The 18,076-nt window shown below is 61.5% G+C and overlaps 4 protein-coding genes across 4 annotated transcripts; all 4 read left to right on the top strand.

The window, feature by feature from the left end:
• The first annotated feature begins 2,785 nt into the window (after positions 1–2,785).
• Positions 2,786–6,441, top strand: LOC126766917 (uncharacterized). The gene is made up of 3 exons (XM_050484583.1): positions 2,786–3,325; positions 3,384–4,930; positions 4,998–6,441. The coding sequence occupies exons 1-3, from the start codon at positions 2,786–2,788 to the stop codon at positions 6,439–6,441; spliced, it is 3,531 nt and encodes a 1,176-aa protein (XP_050340540.1).
• Positions 6,442–8,760: 2,319 nt separating this feature from the next.
• On the top strand, positions 8,761–9,831 carry LOC126766915 (sideroflexin-like). Its single transcript, XM_050484582.1, has one exon. The coding sequence runs from the start codon at positions 8,761–8,763 to the stop codon at positions 9,829–9,831; it is 1,071 nt and encodes a 356-aa protein (XP_050340539.1).
• A 4,041-nt stretch (positions 9,832–13,872) lies between these two features.
• LOC126766914 (collagen alpha-1(I) chain-like) lies at positions 13,873–15,531 on the top strand. Its single transcript, XM_050484581.1, has one exon. The coding sequence runs from the start codon at positions 13,873–13,875 to the stop codon at positions 15,529–15,531; it is 1,659 nt and encodes a 552-aa protein (XP_050340538.1).
• A 79-nt stretch (positions 15,532–15,610) lies between these two features.
• LOC126766918 (spidroin-2-like) lies at positions 15,611–18,026 on the top strand (the record flags this gene model as incomplete). Its single annotated transcript, XM_050484584.1, has 3 exons — positions 15,611–16,410; positions 16,611–16,782; positions 17,661–18,026. Coding segments are annotated over exons 1-3 (1,338 nt in total), but the record flags the coding sequence as incomplete, so codon positions are not given.
• Positions 18,027–18,076: the final 50 nt, after the last annotated feature.

Here is an 18,076-nt window from a genome sequence, read left to right as displayed (position 1 = left end):
CGATCAAGCTTTCTCATCCGCCGTCCATGACCAATCTCGCAGGCGCCGCCGCCGCTTCTTCTTCCAATGCGAACACTGCTGCAGTGGCTTCTCGGAGGTCGAGTGGATCGACAGCAGCAGCAGCAACACCCTCTCTAACACAACCCCCACCGCGGCAGCAGCGAGAAAGCTGAGGGCGCCCTTCTGTCGGAGGAGTCGTCGACACTGCATAAGAAGCGAAAGCGGTCGTTCATGGATGTTATCCGCACAGTTGTGAGGAAGCCGCGCGACCACCACCACCACCACGACGACGACGCCGCCGCCGCCGCCGCCGCTGAACACGACAAACGCGCGGAAGAAAAGAAGCAAAAGAAGGCCGAAGCAAAGCAGCTAAAGGAGGAAAAGCGCAAGGCGAAGGAATCACGAAAGAAGAAGGCAGCGCGCGCGAGACCGTGGGAGCGAGACCGGCTCGGAGAGGGGCGGCTCCTCGCAGAGCGTCAGCCGGAGCATCTCTCGACTCTTTTCGCACCTTCGCCACCGCTCTTCACTGGACAGTCGGCACGGCTCTGAAAGCGGGGATGCGAACCATTCTGCGTCGCACGGGAACGGCGAGGACAGCGCCGCCTCGTCTCCTGCCAAGTCGAAGGCCCCGGCGCCGACGATCCCACGAACGCAGGCACCACCACCACCACCAACGGCGTCCACGCCACCGCCCATGCAGTTTGTCATCGAGGATAACTTCCTGTATACGGACGGCTGCTCCAACCACGACGGCGACGTCCGCAGCGACCGTGCCTCCCTCACCTCTTGGAGCAACGACAACGCCAACAACAGCAACAGAAACTCCGGGGCGCGACTCTTTCGTCCGCGATCGTCGAGCCGGCGACTGGACAGCAGCGAGGACTTGGACCTGCCGCCTGCGCGCCGCCGGCGCCCCAAAAGGACGCTGTCCTTTCACAAGGACAAGTCTTCCTGCCGCAGCAACCAGAGCACGCGGGGAAGTGGTGGGGTTAAAGACGGGAGGAAGCGTCCTCCCGTGCGGGCGAGGCCAACCCCGCCTCGAGCGCCAAGGCGACGCGTTCTCAATCGCAAGACCGGCTACCACCCGGTGATCGACGGCGAGAGAGTGAGGAGGAGGACAGCTTCGATGACGTTAGTGTGCCTTTCCACCAGGAGACGGAAGATGAGAGTTCGCACACCGTCGGTAGGGGCCGAACGAACCCCTCTCAGTGGGAGGAAAAGCCTCCTCCTGCCCCAAGACGCCGCTGAAACGGAACACGACACTCGTCGCATCAAACGCCCTCAACAACAACAACAGCGACAACAACGACAACAAGGATGATGTTGATGTGGTTCGTGACAAGGAGGAGAACGCACAGCCACCGGCGAAGAAAGAAGAGGAAGACGACACAAAGGCCGCGACAAAAGCCAAGGAAAAGAACGGCAAAGTGGGAGGAACGAAAAAGGGCACGACTGTCCATCCGAAAGACGCTAACGCGTCGGAAGGCTCTCAGACCGAGACAGACCCGCGTCGTTGTCTGCAGTACAACGATGCCTCGTTCACGAAGCGCAAGCGCACTCGATCAGCCGCTGTTCCACGAAGTGAAAAGAACCAACGAGGTCCAAGTGGTGGCAGGAAGAAGAGAGCCGTCTCCGCTAGCCACTCGCATTCCGTGCCGCCGTCCGAGTACACACGGCAGGGCCGAGGGAAAGGACCTCGCGGCCACGACGACGGAGAAGAAGAAGACGACGCGGACAGCGCCCAGGGCTGGCGAACGGCGCATCCTCACCGCGCCAGCGTCGACTACCACACCCACTCGCCGCTGCCACCAGAGGCCCGCGCCTACCTAGCGAAGCAGCAGAGAACGAACGAGTTTGTTGTGCACAAGGCAAAGATGCAACAGGTATTCCTCACACGGAAGGCGCTGATGGACGCCTCTCGCGTGAAGGCAGCTCGTAGCAACTTCAAACCGAGCAAGCACAACGCCCCCGTTAAGCGGGAAGACGTGTCACCGCCTCTTGTGGCCACCCTCCGCGTTTGCGTTCCGCGCGTCCACCGCCGCGCCCCCGGGAAAAAAAAGGGTGCGTTCTACGACTCCCTCAGCAAAGACCCCAGACCGCGCGCTGCGACGGCTCTCGCAGCGAGAAGCGCTCCTCGCCCAGCAGGTTGCCGGCATCGACGGCAAGCTCGCACAGCAAAACGCGCAACGGTGAAGCGGGTGCGCGACACGAGGAGGCGGCACGCAAACGATCCCCATGTGTCCCGTCGATGCCTCGTGGTGGTGGTGGGGTTGGTAAAACCGAGGACGTGGACATCGCGCCGAGTGAGCTGGCGCCGATGCCCTATCCGCGGCCTGACAAGGCGGCCGGCTCCTACGCCGCGGCCATCGCGACCCCAACGCCCCAGCAGCTTCTCATAAAAGAGTCGATGCTCGCTCCTCGCGTTTCCGCGGTTGCGAAGGACGAAAGGAAGGGACACGGCAACGAAAGAAAAGCATCTGCGATTAGTTCATCACAGCAGCAGCAGCAGCACGCGACCCTGACATTGGGTGTCGCACGCGACGCGGAGAAAACAATTCCCGAAGCAAAGACCGAAGAAGAAAAGATGCTGATGCAGTACTTTGGGCTTCTCATCGGAAAGCACTTTTGGTGGTAAAATTCACCCACTCTCGCAGGGGAAGGTGGAGGAGAGGGCTGCCGAGCAACCTGACAGAAGTCACGCGAACGATCACAAGGAGCGCAAGACGAGAGAGAGGAGGACGACAGTGGGGAGGCAAAGGACGCAAAGTCGCAGCTGGACGCCATGATGGCTGTGTTGCGAGCCGAGTTTTACCAGCGCGTGAAGCAGCAAGAGCTGGAGGAGGGCGGAGGAACCCGGTCCTTCGTCGAGGACCCTCCTTCTTGTCTTCCGCAGAGCCTGTCCTCGTCCCCGTCCTCCTCCTCTCGCGTGAGTCACTTGGCGGCGACGGACACCTCATCATCCTCGTCATTTTCATTCGCTACCAGCTCGCCCAGCAGACGCATGAAGGCGTCGGAGGAGGAAGCTGCGTTGCTGAAAATGCTCGAAGTCGCTGACAACATCCTCGCGGAGAAACGTCGACAACGCCAGCAGCAGCAGCAGCAACAGCAGCCCCAACCGCAACCACGTGCGGTTGCGTTTTATGACACGGCGAAAAAGACCGCTGTCTCCCCTCCTCCGACCTCTGCGATGCCTTCACAGGGTAAGCGCTTGTATGCCCCGCCCTCGCCAACGGCTTCTTCCCAAGTCACGCAACTCTCTCGGCGAGATCGGGAGGAGGAAAGCGAAGCCAAAGGAATCGTCAACGCGGAAGAAGACTTGGAGAAAGTACCCGAAGCCTCGTCGACAAACTACGCGACGCTGCGAGCGTTTTCCTTCGCGGAAGCCGCCGCCACCACCACCACTACCGTCGTCGTCATCGGCGCATCATGGGAGGCCCCAGAAAAAGCAAACACGTGCGAAGAAAGAAAACGCGCTGGACCCTGTGGCAAGTAGCCGCCGCAGCTCTGTCACGCCGCCACCGCGGTCGGTACTCGCGTACATTAACAGTAGAAAGGAAGACGAGAAGGAGAGGGCGCTGGAGTTTGCGCCGCATCCGAGCCAACGGGAGCACGATCACTTTCCTGAACCCCCTCGCGCGCTGTCGCCCGCTGAAGTTCGTCTTGACAGCGAAGAACAGCAGCAGCAGCAGCCGGTGGAGGCCCAACCCCTCACGGACGGCGAGAACGGAGGGGAGATGAACACGGGCGAAAAAGAATCGACACCGACGGCCGAAGACGACGACGGAGAAGGCGAGGAGGCGGTGTTGGAAGATGCGCCTCGTTTTGCCCATTCCTGCTCCGCGCCGGACTCGCATGTGGACAGTCGGGCACCGAGTCCGCTAGCGCCTGACATGGCCGTGCACGCGCTGCGTAGCGTGGAGCCGACCACGTCAGGCAGCCACTCTTCGTCAACCACCGCATCTCTTGTGGAAACGTTTGATTCATTGCTCGACGACGGCGACAAGGAAAAGCGCAACGCAAAGGTGAAGGAGAAGGAAGGAGAAGAAGCGATAAAAACGCTCTTCTGTGAGGCGGAGACAGCGAGCAGCGTGGAGAAGCCAGAGGTTCGTGCAACAGCTGATGACACGACCGCTTCAGCTCTCCAATCATCCAAGAGTGCAGTCGACGCCCACACCGCTTCAAATGAAGACAACGACGGCGACGACGCGGAAAAGGACGACTGTGAGCAAGCGCATGGCAACAAGGAAAAGGAAGACTCGCGTGGCAGTCATGCGCGCAGCGACGCGCCTTGCCCTTCCACCGAAACAGCAAAGTCAAATGAAGCAAAGGCCGCCGCCAAGAGGCCGCCGAGCACTTCCTCTTCCTTTTCCTTTTCCTCCACCTCAACCCCCGCAGATTTCAAAGAAGACAGTGAGGAGACGGAGAGAAAGCAGGCGGACTCCGATGAAGAGGTCGAATTCAGCTTCGGCGGCAGCGGCAACAACAGCGTTGACGGCAAAGGTGAGGAGGAGGAAAAGACACCACAACCGACGGCTCCCGAGGTCGCTGAGCCTTGTGCCGCTACTGCCGCGTCATCGACGTCTTCCTCGTCAAGTCATCCACCCACCGAGACCGAGAAGCGCGACGACGCGGCCGCTGAAACTGTCGCGGAGGCTCCTGAGGCCTTCACGGGTCAAATTGCCGTAGAGGGGACGGAGATGCACAAGACAGACGAAGAAACGACTGCTTTTACCCGTTCTACCGCTGCTGCGGTGGAGAAGGAAGAGGAGAAAGTAGAGGAAGAGGAGGAGGACCTGAAAAACGCAAGCGATGCGGTTGACGAAGGACCACAGCCCGAGAATGACTGGGAGAACGCAGCGGAAAGCATCCACACTGAGGATGACGACGTGGAACCGCAATCGTCGCCGCCGCCGTTGCCCGTCGCAACGCCGTTGAAGGGAATCCTCCGGCGGTCTTCTGCCTCTCTCTGAACCGGTCACAGTGGTGGCGTCTGCCAGCGTGGAGGAGAAGGAGGAAGGCGAAGTCGACCACCTTGATGGCGCTGTAAGGTCAGAAGACGCCGCTCTTGCTGCTTCTTCAGCAGTAGACGAGAACAACTCGGGGGAACACAACGCAGGTAAGGAGAACATTACAAACGCGGAGGAAACCGAAGGAAAGAGAGGAGAAGAGCGGGAGGACGACGACGGCCACGGCGGCAAGGACATCACTGCACACCGCAGCGAAAACACGAGCCCAGCCACGCCGGTAGCAGCGGCAGCAGCAGCAAAACTCTCACCTTCTTCCATCCCTTCTGCGAGGTTCGATTCGGCAGGCAACGACGTCCCTCGCGGCGGCAGCAACAGCAGCACCGATGAAAAACGCGTGCGATGGGCGCAGGAGCTGTGTCAGGAAGTCTCCGTCCCGCCCCGCGCTGCTCTTTCAACGAACGAAAGGGAAGACGAGGAGTCAGAGGAAGAGGAGGAGGACGAGGAGTGCTTCGAGGTTTGCACGCCGCCCAGCGCGGTCGCGGTATTGCCTCAGCCGCTGGAACGGTGCCCAAACAACGACGCAGACGCGGCGTCGCCAGAGCCGCGTGGACCTGGCGCTCCATCGTCTGGTTCGCCTTTGCCACTCGACAACGCAGAAGAAGCAGCAGAGGCCGAACTGGTTGAAGAAGCGCGCGGATCGCCGGCGCCGAAGCCAGTAGATGAACGCAACGCGAACGGTGACCGCTGTGAGACGGCAGGCGCCGCCGCCGCCGCCGTTTCGTCGACTCGAATGGAGGCGGAAGGAGTGAAAGAGGAAGCGGCCGCGTCCGCTTCCTCGACGCGATCGCCGTCGAATGGCTCGCATGTTTGCCAGCTGGACGCAGAGGCTTTCTTGGAACGCCTCAACGGTCTAGAGGCGCTCCTCCTTCACCGCTTCCCACAGTACTTTGCCCTGGCACCCAGCTCCTCCTCCGCGGACGCGACCTCGTCCGTTTGCGGCGAGCAGGACGCGCTCTCTGTCGCCGAGGCCTTCACGCCGTCGGTCCGCGGGTCCTCCTCCTCCGCCGCCGCTCCTCGCCCTTTGCCCTCATTTTCGCGAACGCCGACGGAGCAGCTGGCACCCGAGCTGATTGTTCGCAAACCAACGTACGCGCCTCCGCAGCTCACGGCTCCCCTCGCTTCCTCCTCTTACAGTCGTGCGGTGCAGCCGCGCGGGATGGACGCGCTGACGCCTCTCTGCACGTATGACGGGGACAACGGCAGCGACTGTGAGGCGGTGGGCTTTCTTCCCACTGCAGAAGGTGCGAGCCCGCACAACAACATGAGCCTCTTCCAGATGCAGGAGCAGCGAGCGCTGGGCTGGTCGCCGGCGAAAATTCCTCCCCTTTCCTCCTTCGCGAGGGACTCGTCGGGCTCTCTGGTCGGCGACGCCGGGAGCCGATCGTCCCGCAGACGTTACAGCGCTGGGAACTGATGCCCTCCCCTTTCTCTCTTTCACCGCTTCGACAAATGTACGTTAACTTTGCTGCTGCTGTGTGCTTCTTTTTCCTCATTTGCATTTTCAATGACTATCATCCATATTCTTCTTGCGCAGAAGTCAAGAGAGTTTGATGATCGTTCTCCTTTTTTTCCTCCCTCTGTTTATTTCCTCATCCCTCTCTCTTCATCTCTCTCTTCTCCTCTCCGTTTACTACCTCAAAGACGTGGCGCTCATCTGTTACGCAGCTTGCGTCAACGGATCGCAGAGAACGTGTATTGCTGTTCCTTTTTTTTTTTTTGAAATGGAGAGAGATAGATACTTGGACACTGTGGGCGACAGACAATGGTGTCATCGCCACTTCTTTTTTTTTGTTGTTTTGCTCTTCTTCTTCTGCTTTGTGTGTGTGTGTGCTTCAACAGAAGCATCGCTCGCTTACCAAACGAATGAAAGAAAAACAACAAACAAAAATAAAGAACACCACTGAAGGATGAAGGAAGCGCAACTCGTCCCTTCCCCTGTAAGTGTTCAAAGACAGCATCAAGCCGGTCAAGCCAAAAAAAAAATGTGAAGGGCGACGTTTTCTTTTTTTTTGTTTGTTTCCCCCCCCCCCCCCTCCTTTTCCCCCCTCTGTCACGCACTGTCGCGTTTTGGCCGCGCGAAGACTCTTACGTCGATCTCAATCGCCTTCTCCTCTTTTCTTCTCTTTTTCCTTCATAGACACACACCCACACACACACACAAAAAGGAAACCTTGTGTTATACTCCGTGAACACGCATTGAAAAAGGAGAACGAAAAAGAGAGAGATGGGATGCAAAAACACGAAGGCAACCACCACGCGCGGCGCTGGTGCCGGCGCGGTTGAGAGCAAGTTTCCTGTGCGTATCGAAGACCAAGCTGCCGCCTTTGAGCGAGAGCTTCATCGCACGCAGCAGATCACGGAGACCGTCACCACCGCCGCAGACGGTGAAAGCAGCGGCGGGGGAAATGCGAAGGACGGCGCTGATAAACAAGTTGCGATAACGGTGAAGGTCCCCGCGAATCCGTTGGCCGTTGCGTTGGCCCAGCAGTACCGCAAGCGCCGCGACGTGCTGCTGGAGTACCGACGCAACGAGCGAGAGGCAGTGGTGGCAAAAAAGAAAAAAGAGGCAGCGGCGAAGCGCGCAAAGGTGCTGGGCGATCGCGCGCCGGAGCTGGTTCCCGTGAATGATGACGAAGAAGGAGGCGAGGAAAACGGCGGCGGGGAGCAGGCAGGGAAGACGATGTAGGCGTGGCCCCGGTCCAGGAGGCGTTCGACGTGCTCGCCAACAAGGACCTTGCGCAGGCGCAAGCCATCGACTTCACCGCCGAGAAGGTCGCTCAGACCGTGAAGCTCTTCCCCGGCTGGCTCGCCTGCGATGTTGGCAAGACAAATCAGCACTTGGAGCAGGAGGAGGAACAGCAGCGGTGGCGGCAAAAAGAAGGAGGTCGTCGAAAACGCACTGCCGGACAAAAAAAAGGGCAAGCCAACCCAGAGGACGAGCCTTTGTGGAACTGCACGGTGAGGTTGGAGCTGCGCGGCGTCGATAAAACAGCAGACGCGATTCTGCAAGACGCGCTGGAGACGCTGGAGGAGCGGCTCGCCGCGGAATCCTCTCCGTCGCCGCAACCGCAGGCGAAAGGGACGCAAGACGAGGCGGCCGAGAAGAAGAAGAATAAGAAGAAAAGACGGCAAGACGGCAGATGCCGACGCGGCCACGAAGGCGGGCGGCAGCGGCGTCGTCTTTGTTCAGGCGGCGTTTAGTTTCCAAGTTGAGGGCAGCTACGACCAAAAGCAGCCCTGGCAGATGGAGGTTTGCTTCTTTTTTGTGGAGTGATTCTGTGAGGCTCGCGGTCTACGTATTCTTTCTTCTTTTTTGTGTGTGTGTGTGTGTGTACATTATCATATCAAGCGTGCTTGCGCGTCAGTTCCTTATCGCCCGCTGCATTGTTTTTTTTTTTTTCTCTCTCGCGTATGTCTGGCGTGCACGCGTTGTTCTCTCTTCTCTCTGTAAAAAAAAAAAAAAACGAGATATCATGTTAACAGAACTAAAACATCTCCGTCTCCTACACCTCCATTTTTTTTTCCTCTTGTCTCTCTTTATCTCATTCTCTCTTTTTTGTTGTCACTGCTACAGTCATTGCGCTCTTACGGCGAATAGTGTTTTCTCCTCTTCACCCTCTCTCTCTCTTACCTGCCTCTCTCTCTCTCTTGGCATTCTTCCCCTTTGATTCACATTAAAACTGCCCTTTTTTTTTTTTTTCTTTTTGAGGAGGAAATTAAGTTTAATTTCATTATGGCGACAACGTACGCCCCGGACGCCACGTTGCGCGACGTGAAGCGCTTTCCGGCGGACCTCGCCTATGACCAGAGCACGTACTTTGGTCGCTTTCGCCATTTTCTCTCCATGACGGATCCGGCCACGCTGCTCACCTCTCCCACCCGCCTAGCAGCCAGCGAGGCGTTGCTAAAACGAGTGTCCGACAAGGCGGAGAACTGGGAGAGCACGCGCGTGGTCGACTACATGGACGCGTCGAAGCGAGTCCGCGCGATTGTGCATCCTGACACGCAGAAACCCATCCTTCTGCCGTTTCGTTTCTCCGCGTACATCCTGATGAACTTTTTGAACCTCTGCGGCATGCTGCATCCCTCTCAGCAGACGCCGCTGCGCGCCATGTTTTGGCAGTTTAGCAACCAAACGTACAACGTCGGCTTTAACTATTGCAACGGCAGCGGCAAGGATGGGCTGCCGATGCACGAGCTGTTCACGGGGTACTGCGTGGCCACCCTGACCGCTTGCGGCCTGTCCTACGGTCTTTCGAAACTTGCCGCGCCAGCTTCATCTTCTTTATCGTCGGCGACGTCCGCCGCCCCGCCCAGCGCACGACAGCGTTTTCTTCAGCTTATCATCCCCTACACCGCCGTTGCGTGCGCAAACATCGCTAATCTTGCGGTAATTCGCTTTCGCGATGTCGTCCGCGGCATCCCGGTACAAGACGTGGAGACGGGGGAGTATCTGTGTGGCGGGGAGCCATCGCCGCGGGCGGGACGGCTGGCCGTGGCGCAGGTCGCGCTCAGTCGGGTGATGATTCCCATCCCGCTGATGCTGCTGCCGCCCCTCTTTTTGAACTTTCTCTTTGACCCCGTGAAGGGCGTCCCTTTTTTTGCACAGCGACAGAAGGCGCTCTTTATGCCGGTGAATGTAGTGACGCTTGTCGCGGTGTTGACCCTCGCCCTGCCACTGTCCATCGCCGTATTTCCGCAGCAGATGGTCGTGCCGGCTTCGTGGCTGGAGGAGCGGTATCAGAGGGTCACGGACAGCAACGGCAACAACATCCAGTCGGTCACCTTCAATAAAGGTCTGTGAAAAAAGAAAGACAACACTTAAACACTAGACGATCTCTCTTCTTTTTTTTTTGTCTTTGATTCTTGTCGTTTCATTGCTGAAAGATCCACATGCGCACGTCCACGTGGACATGCGCATGACGGGCACCTTTTGCTTTGCTTTGTTTGCATTTTCTAATTTTAAAAAAGGGCTATCTTTTCGAACTAATGGAAGGGATAACAACCACAACAAAGCCCTATCACGCTAGCCAAGAAAGGCAACCGGGAAAAAAAACAAAACGAATGTCAACGAAGCGTCGTGCACCTCAGGGAGATGTATACTGGAGGCAGTTAAAAAGCCATTGTTGGGAACAAGCTGGTGTACGTCACGAAGGTTGTTGTGGAACAAGTATCGGCTTCAGGTGGTGGCAGTAACTACTCTTCCTCCTCCTCCTCCTTCTCCTTCTTTTTGTTTCCCTATCTGGTTCTTTGTTTGGCTTCTCCAAATGCTGTGTCAGGCAAGAAGGTTGCCACACACATACAAACAGAAAGACACACACACACACACACACAGATATACGTGTGTGTCAGGTTTTTTTCCTCTCTGTCTTTCACACACAAACACACACACTCTCTCACTCAATTCTGATAAACTTCACCACGCATAGATCAACTCACTCGTCGAATTAGTCGACGCCTGTACTTCTTTTTTTTTGTTTTGTTTTGTAATTGTTGATTCTTTTTTATTGTTGGTGTTGTTGTTGTGTGTGTCTCTCATTCCCAACCGCGTAACAATGAGACGGTGCTCTAGCCAATCTCGGCGAGCGGGACGCAGTCCATTCTCCACATGCGACCGCCTTCTCGCCGGTGCTCACCTTGTCAAGCCGTCTGCATTGTTGACGGAGGAGTACGTCTTTTCTTCTCACAATGTTTGCACCTCTCACAACATCACCACTGAAACGCGCGGCGAGGCGAGCAGGCAGTGCCAGACGGACACAGCTTCGCCTCTCGTCACCACAGCCACAGCACCAGCAGCTGGCGACCGTCGCAGTGGCAGCGTCGCGACGGATGAAGAACGATAGCAGTGGCGTGCAGCAGTGCTTGCGTCCTGATCCTCCTCCTCTTGCGACCCGTAGCAGCAGCAGCAGCAGCAGCGTCGACAGGGCTGGCAGGAAGCGGATGGGAGAAAACTGGTCGGTGCAGCACCGCCATTGTGATCCGTGCGGCCAACGACAGTGGGAGGGCACGGAGTCAGAGCAAATTAGCGAATGGGAGGAAGACAGCGAGTGCACCAGCACGTCCGCGGTGGCGTTACACGGAGGCCGTCCCTGCAGTGCGACCTCTCCGCTTCGTCACGGATCATCCTGTTGTTGTCACAACGGAACTCCTTCCCGCTGCAGTTTGTCCTGCCGCTGCCGCCGCGGTGGTAGTGGTGGTGGTGGTGGTCATCCTCATCACCGCTGCCAAGGCCAACCGCAACACCGCTGCTCTCTCAGGCGTCATTCTCAGTGCCATGAAAGCACTGAAGACGAGTTCGCAGTGTATGACAAGAATCGGTACGCGGACAAACCAGCCGGTCGTGGCAGCAGCAGCGGTGGTGGAATGGTCAGTGCCGCGAACACCGACTTTTGGAAAACGCAGGGGCGAGGCGCTGTCTGTTCTGGCCGTCCCACCATTTCTTGTGGGGTTCGGAAGGAGGATGTCAGCGTGCGATGCTCGGCCAACACCTCCGCGGTGGCGTGCACGACCTCCTCTTGCCTTTCGCCGTCGTCGACGTGCTCGTCCAGCTCCCCACCACCGCGGCCGCAGCGGCCGACACCTCCTCCGACAGCTCCACCCTGCACGTGCCCACCGCAGCCTATCTCAAGATGGCGAGGAAAACGGAGACGCCGATCATTTCGAAACTGAGCTCTCCTCCTCCTCCTCCCCTTCCTTTCCGCGCAACAATCCGCGCGGACTGCCTCTCCCGAGCGACGCCGTAGCGCCGAACAAACGAATCGCACCAGCGAGCGAGAACGGCCGACGAAAGTTGTGCCGAATGCAGATGCAAAGAAGAAGAAGAAACCCACGGGCGAAGAAAAGCTGCGTGCACTCTTCAAGGAGGCCTGCACCTGCTACTGGAACCTGTTCAAGGATCTGACCATGCCGATTAACCCCGTCTCTCACGCGCCGAACTGTCCTGCGCAGGCGATGCAGCCGCAGTATGAGGCCTTTCAACGAATGCCAGCTTCCGTCGTCATCGTCTGCCTCCTCGGAGGTGGGTGAGGCCGGGGAAAAAAAAGGGAAAAAAGAAGAAAACGCCTTTCACTGCGCTCATTCCTGCGCCCGCTGCCTGGCGGAGCAACGCGCCTGCGCTTTTCAAAAGAAAGAGGCCTTCTGCGACCGCCGCCATTTGCTGCCACGAGCCAGCGGCAAACCACCGCCACTGCGGTTGGCGCCTCGCGCAGTGCGGTGATAGGGACGGCGAAGCGGCGAACGGCCTTTGACATTCTGGGCCAGCAAGCGGCTGTTCTCGCCGCTGCCGCCGCGACGCTGGCAAAGGCCACCAAGAAGGCAAAGAAGAGCGAAGACGGTGATCAGACGACCCAGGAGGAGGCAAAGGATGGCCAGGAGGACAACGTGGCAGAGGGAGTGGAAAGGCGCGGAAGCTCTCCCCGCATTCTGGCGCGGATGACGCCGCGCGCGACGCGTTTTTCTCGCTTGCCCCGCCCGGTCCTGGTAGCTACGACGTTCAACAATCCTTTGCGCATTCCTCAGCACGGCCGCAGAGCCGACACGCCAGCATCGGCAAGGCGCTACGCCCGATTGACCGCAAAACGGGCAAGGAGAGCCTTCCTGGACCTGGCGCCTACAACATTGCCCTCCGCTTGTCCCCGTGGCCGGGGACCCGAAGGAGGAGACGGTGAGAGGGGCGATGGCGATTCCGCGTACAAGCCGCCGCCCCAGGCGCCTGCACCTTTCTACTCCTCCAGTGCACGTAATCTGACCTACGGCCTCGCATCGCCGCATATGAAGAACGCGGCGGTGCAGAGAAGGAGAAGGACGGTGACCCGCTACAAAAGACTATCCCGGGGCCCGGCGCCTACCGCCCAGAGGATGCGTTCGGCAAAGAAGCCCACGTGCCGAACCCGCCCGCCTTTAGCTTTCCCAAAGCGAAGACGGCACCTCTACTTGAAAGCACAACGCCGTTCGGCACCGCCGCACCGCAGCGACAGACCTTTCCCGGTCCAGGCGCCTACGACTCTCGCACCGGAAACGAAATTGGCGCGTCGGGCGGCAGTCCAGCCGCCGTTGTCCCGCGCGCCGGCGGTGGTCGTAGCAGCAGTAGCGGCGTGGACGGACGTGATCATGACCCCCTTTGCTCGAGGGCGCGGTAGGCCCCGCGAGCTATGCGGTGGAGGAGGCGTGGAAGTACCTGTACGGCAACCAATTCGCCGCCACCTTCGGCGCCAAGCCACGAGGTCTGGAGGAGGAGGTGGTGGTGGGCCCTGGGGGCGTGCCGGCGGCTGTAGGCCCGGGCGACTACGACAGTGACGCCGCCGCTCTCGCGCTGCTTTACCGCAGCAGTCCTCAATGGACCATCCGCGGCCTTCGCGACCCGCGCCGGCAGCACGAGGACGGGGCAGGAAGCAGGCTGCCGCTGCCAGGCCCTGGGCAGTACATGCCTCTTTACACCACACAGCGGTCCACCGCGCGGGGTGCCTGCTTTGGGACGGCCCCCGCATGCCGCCGCCGGTGACCAACGAGGAGGAGGAGGCGAAGAAAGAAAAGGGCCCCTTGGAGGCTTTGGAAGGGAGAAGGGCTACGGGCTGCTTTTGGCAATTCCTGGCGTCGGCTGGGTAAGCCAAGCGCCTCGCATCACGCAGATGGCGGAGCTCGGCCAGCAAGAGCGCGCAGGCCGCCGCGCCGGGTCCGGGTGCATATGCCATCACGTACGACCCAGTGGAGCCGCGCGTCCCGCAGGCGTTGCTCGCCGCCTCTGCCCCGCGCTTTGCTTCCGCTTCTTCTGCTGCCGCTGCAAAGGGTGGGGACGACTCCAGTCCAGGCCCCGGCACTTACGAAGTCGAGGCGACCCTCGCCGGCCATGGAGCACCGCACCGGCGCCATTATCGGCACCGCCGCCCGCCGCGTGGGCATCTTGAGCGACGGCGGCACGACGGCCGCCGCGGCACTGGTGGGACCTGGCAGCTATGATGTGCCGCCGTTGCCAGCCGGACGCGCCTTCACCTTTCCGCGGGAGAGTAGTAGCGCCTTCGCGAGCGCGCAGATTGACATGGATGTGCCCGGGCCCGGCTTGTATAACCTTGGCGAGGCCCTGGATGCGTCGTCCGCGCAGCGGCGGCCGCAAGCAGCGCTGCTCGGGATGTCCGGCCCGCGCTTTGGCGCGACGGCTGGGGAGGGAGAAAGGCGGGCGTTCCAGGCCCCGGCACCTACAGTCCGCAGAAACCAAGCGGCGGCAGCGCCCCGGTCTTTGGCACCGCGCGGCGTCCGCTGGGTGACGACCAGGAAAGGAAGAAATCGAGAGGCGTTCAGTCATGTCGGTCCTGGCAGCTACGAGGTGCAGACTCCAGGTGGCGTGAACGGCACCACCACTGGCGGTTTTATCGCTCAGGCTCCGCGCACGACCGATGCGAATGGCGGCGGCGGCGGCATCGCTGATATTGAGGGAAAGGGGTGGACGCCGTGCCGGGTCCTGGCGCCTACGAGACAGCCGCCTACTACGCCTACATGGAGGGAAAGCAAGAGAGCCTCGGCGCCGGCGGTGGCCTCGGCGGACTGGCACAGACCGCGCCGCGCCTCACGGAGACAGAGTCCACCAGCCTTCAAAAAAAGGACCTCCCAGGCCCCGGAGCGTACCTGCCTTCAGCTCACCGCCGTTCACGGCGGCGTCCGCGGCGTCGTCTTTGGCAGCGCCTCACGGCAGTCGCCAGAGGCTGCGGACGCGGCATCGACGGGAGCAACGACGGTTGGTCCGGGCACCTACGAAGTACAGTACGACGCGCAAGAGAAGTCCGCCCCGCGCGTTGTTTTTGGTACCGCCCCGCGCTTGCCGAGCGTCGCAATGGACGGCGAGCAGGATCTGCCTGGACCCGGTAGCTACAGCCCACGCGACGGCGAAGGGGCTGGTGGCGGCGGTGGTGGTCCCGCCGCCCTTTTTGGCACAGCGCCGCGCGACCCCACCAATGAACAAGCAGGGCCGGACGGCGCGGCTGCGGTCCCTGGACCAGGCACCTATGAGGTCTACGTTACACGAGAGGGACGCGTCCTCTGGCGGGACGTCAAGGGCGCCGTCTCCTTTGGCAAACAAGGGAGCAGCCGCGCCGACGCCGTGGCAAGCGGTGCGAACGGTGTGCCCGGCCCCGGCGCCTACCAACCTGTTCCCACAGACGCGAGCGGTCCGCCAAGTCATGGGGTTGTGTTTGGCACGGGGCCGGGGCACGACGTTCGCGTCCGTGCCGCGGACGGCGGTGAACACGGCGGCGAGGGGGCCATGCTCGGACCAGGTGCCTACGACGTGAAGTACGCCGCCAGCCAGCCACAACCACCGGCCTACTCCTTCGGCAAAGCCCCCGCACCGTCGCAAGCGGACGAGGAGAAAGCACAACGAGGGGAGGCGCCGTCTCCCGGCCCAGGCACGTACCTGGCCATTCCAAGCGTGGAGCGGCTCGCGCACCACGCGGCCCGTTTTGGGACAAGTGCGCGCTTTCCAGCGGAGGGCCGAAGACGCGGCGGCAGAGGGTAAGGAGAGGGGCGGTCAGCTGGGCCCCGGTCTTTACTCGCCGCGCTACGACCTCGTGGCGGCCCGCGCGCCGGCGGTGACAATGGGCACTGCCAGCCGCGCGCAGGACCACGGAGGCGAGGGCAAGAGTACGCTGCCAGGACCGGGAAGCTATCACCTACTCGCGAGCGAAGCAAAGTCCAGTGGGCCCGTGGTGGCCTTCGCGACCGCGCCACGCTTCCCGTACGTTGACGCCGACGTAGGAGAAGGTCGCGAGGGGGCCGCTGGGCCTTCCTCCTACGACGTTCACCGCGCACAGGGTGCGGTGCTCTCCGCCGCGCCGGCCTACTCCTTTGGCAAGGCGCGCCCTCCCGTGCTGCTGCCCAACGGAGCAGTGGCCGTGCATGCGGACGAGGCGACGCCGGGTCCGGGGTACTACGAGGTAAGCAGCGACGGCGTGGTGCGGCTGTTGTACCCCACCGCGCCGGCCGTCCGCTTCGGGAGCGGCGCCGGCGGTAACCGCGCGGACGTGCAAGTGGGCGCTGAGAGTCCGGGGCCTGGCGCGTACTCGGTGCGCGCAACCCTCCTGGACGGACCACAGGCTGTCTTTGGCAGCGCACCGACTGGCCGCGCCATGCAGGCCGAAAAGGAAACGGCCGAGACCGCCTCCCTGGCCCGGGCAGCTACGATGTCGTTTACCCCCAACACGAGGGTCTTGGCTTTTACCATCGGTGTCCCCACACCCACGGCGACGGGTCCGCAGAAGCGGGCGCTCCTGGACCCGGAAGCTACGAAACGCTCACGTACAGGAGTGTCGGCCGAGACGTGCCGGTCATTTCGGTGCCGCGTGCGCCGCGCTTTCTCTGGAGCGTCCGGCGGGCTGCCGCAGCAGCAACCGACAGGGTGAGGGGGAGGGCGTCGGGCCCGGTTCGTACTCCCTGTCCTACGAAGGCAAGCCGTCTGCCCCCGCGGTGAGCTTCCCAAGGGCGCCAAGGGAGGGGACGGAAGACAAGCACACGCGTACTTTCCCGGCCCGGGTCACTACTTCACCAGCGACGGCAACGAGACGCGGTTTGGCTCGACTTCCCCAGGTGCTAACGAAGGGCCGCGGCGCTGCGCTTCACCGCCGCACGCTTTCCTGTGCAAGACGGCGACGAGGCTGTTGGTCCGGGATCCTATTCCCCGACCTTTGCTGCCGTCGATGCGGCCAGACGCAGCGGCGGCCCCTCCTTTCCGCTTGCAGAGCGTTTCACCACGGCGGAAGAGGGCGAGGAGGTGGGCCCCGGAGGCTACGATATCCCCTCTCCCTTCGCGCGACCTCGGCGGGTCGTGGAAGTAGCGGCCCCGCTCACGCCTTTGGCACGGCCCCTCGTGACCTTGGCGGACACGGCGCCGCCGACGCGGACGAACCGGGCGCGCCGGGCCCTGGCGCGTACAATCTTGCCAGCTTGATGGGCAAAGAAGGGCCCGCCTTTACCATGGCGGGGCGCCAGCGGTGGCAAGACGCTGCGGTCAGTGCCCAGGCCGATCTCCCCGGCCCCGGTCCTACTCCGTGAGCAACGACGGCATTGGCCGAAACACACGCTCTGCTATCCTTCTCGGCGCGCACGGCGACACCCTCGACGGCAACGGCACAGTCGGACCTGCCTACTACGACGTCTCCAGCGCCGTCAAGGCCACGACGCGCGGCTCACCCGCCTTCTCGATGCTTGGCAAGCCAACGCACGACAGCGATACCATCGCTCGGCGCGATGTGCCTGGTCCTGGCGCGTACGACAGCGGCAAGTCACTCGACTACGTGCACGGAACCGGGCCCGCGTTCACCCTCACGGGCCGCGAGGCGGCGGCGCGCGGACGGCTGAAACGGCTTCGCCTGGCCCTGCGTCCTACATGATCCCGCCGCCTGCGACGGGCGCGGCCTTTGGCTTCGGCACGCAGCCCCGCATGCCCCAGGGCCGTCGTCCGGTCCGGAAGGAGAGGAGGTCCTGCCACGTACGACCTCGAAGCGACAATGAGGCCTTCGGGGCCGTCCTTCTTCGGCACCGCCGCGCGCGCCGTCAGTGCGACGGCGCCGAACGCGTCACCGCCTGGCAAACGACGACGACGGCGGTGTGGGTCCTGGCGCATACGATGCGGGCTCTTTTATCGGCCAGGCGAGCGGCCTGAACGGCTCGACTGCTGTCTCCTTCCCCAAGGCCCCGCGCATGCCATGGCGAGAGAGCGAGACGGACGGCCCGGGCCCAGGCGCCTATAGCCCGCCTGGAACCCTGAACTACACGGATCACTTCAAAGGCAAGATCGGCCCCAGCTTCGGCGTCGGCGGCTCGGAGCGAGACGCCTACATGGCTGGCGATGGCACGCCCGGTCCAGGCACTTATGGCGACGCCGTCTCCGCGCCGACAGGGCGGGCGGCGAGCTTTGGGATCGGCGCGCGCACGCCGGAGACCGATGCTGCCTCGGCCACACCGGGCCCGGGCGCGTACTACTCCCCCTACGGGGGCATCCGGACGCCACGCGAGGTCCACCGGCGTCCGCCCAGACAATGTCCCGCGGACGGCGTACGAAACGC

Source organism: Bactrocera neohumeralis, unplaced genomic scaffold (assembly GCF_024586455.1).
Source record: "Bactrocera neohumeralis isolate Rockhampton unplaced genomic scaffold, APGP_CSIRO_Bneo_wtdbg2-racon-allhic-juicebox.fasta_v2 ctg2974, whole genome shotgun sequence".
Taxonomy (NCBI): Eukaryota; Metazoa; Arthropoda; class Insecta; order Diptera; family Tephritidae; genus Bactrocera; species Bactrocera neohumeralis.
Note: the sequence above shows the minus strand (reverse complement) of the source record. Positions and strands in the feature narration are given on the sequence as shown.

Excerpts from the sequence above, each read along its gene's own strand:
- LOC126766917 (XM_050484583.1), top strand. The coding sequence starts at position 2,786 with ATGGCTGTGTTGCGAGCCGAGTTTTACCAGCGCGTGAAGCAGCAAGAG. Across the intron at positions 3,326-3,383 it reads CGGAAGAAGACTTGGAGAAA|CCGCCGCCACCACCACCACT; the intron begins GTACCCGAAGCC and ends CCTTCGCGGAAG. Across the intron at positions 4,931-4,997 it reads CCGTTGCCCGTCGCAACGCC|CGTGGAGGAGAAGGAGGAAG; the intron begins GTTGAAGGGAAT and ends GGCGTCTGCCAG.
- LOC126766915 (XM_050484582.1), top strand. The coding sequence starts at position 8,761 with ATGGCGACAACGTACGCCCCGGACGCCACGTTGCGCGACGTGAAGCGC.
- LOC126766914 (XM_050484581.1), top strand. The coding sequence starts at position 13,873 with ATGGAGCACCGCACCGGCGCCATTATCGGCACCGCCGCCCGCCGCGTG.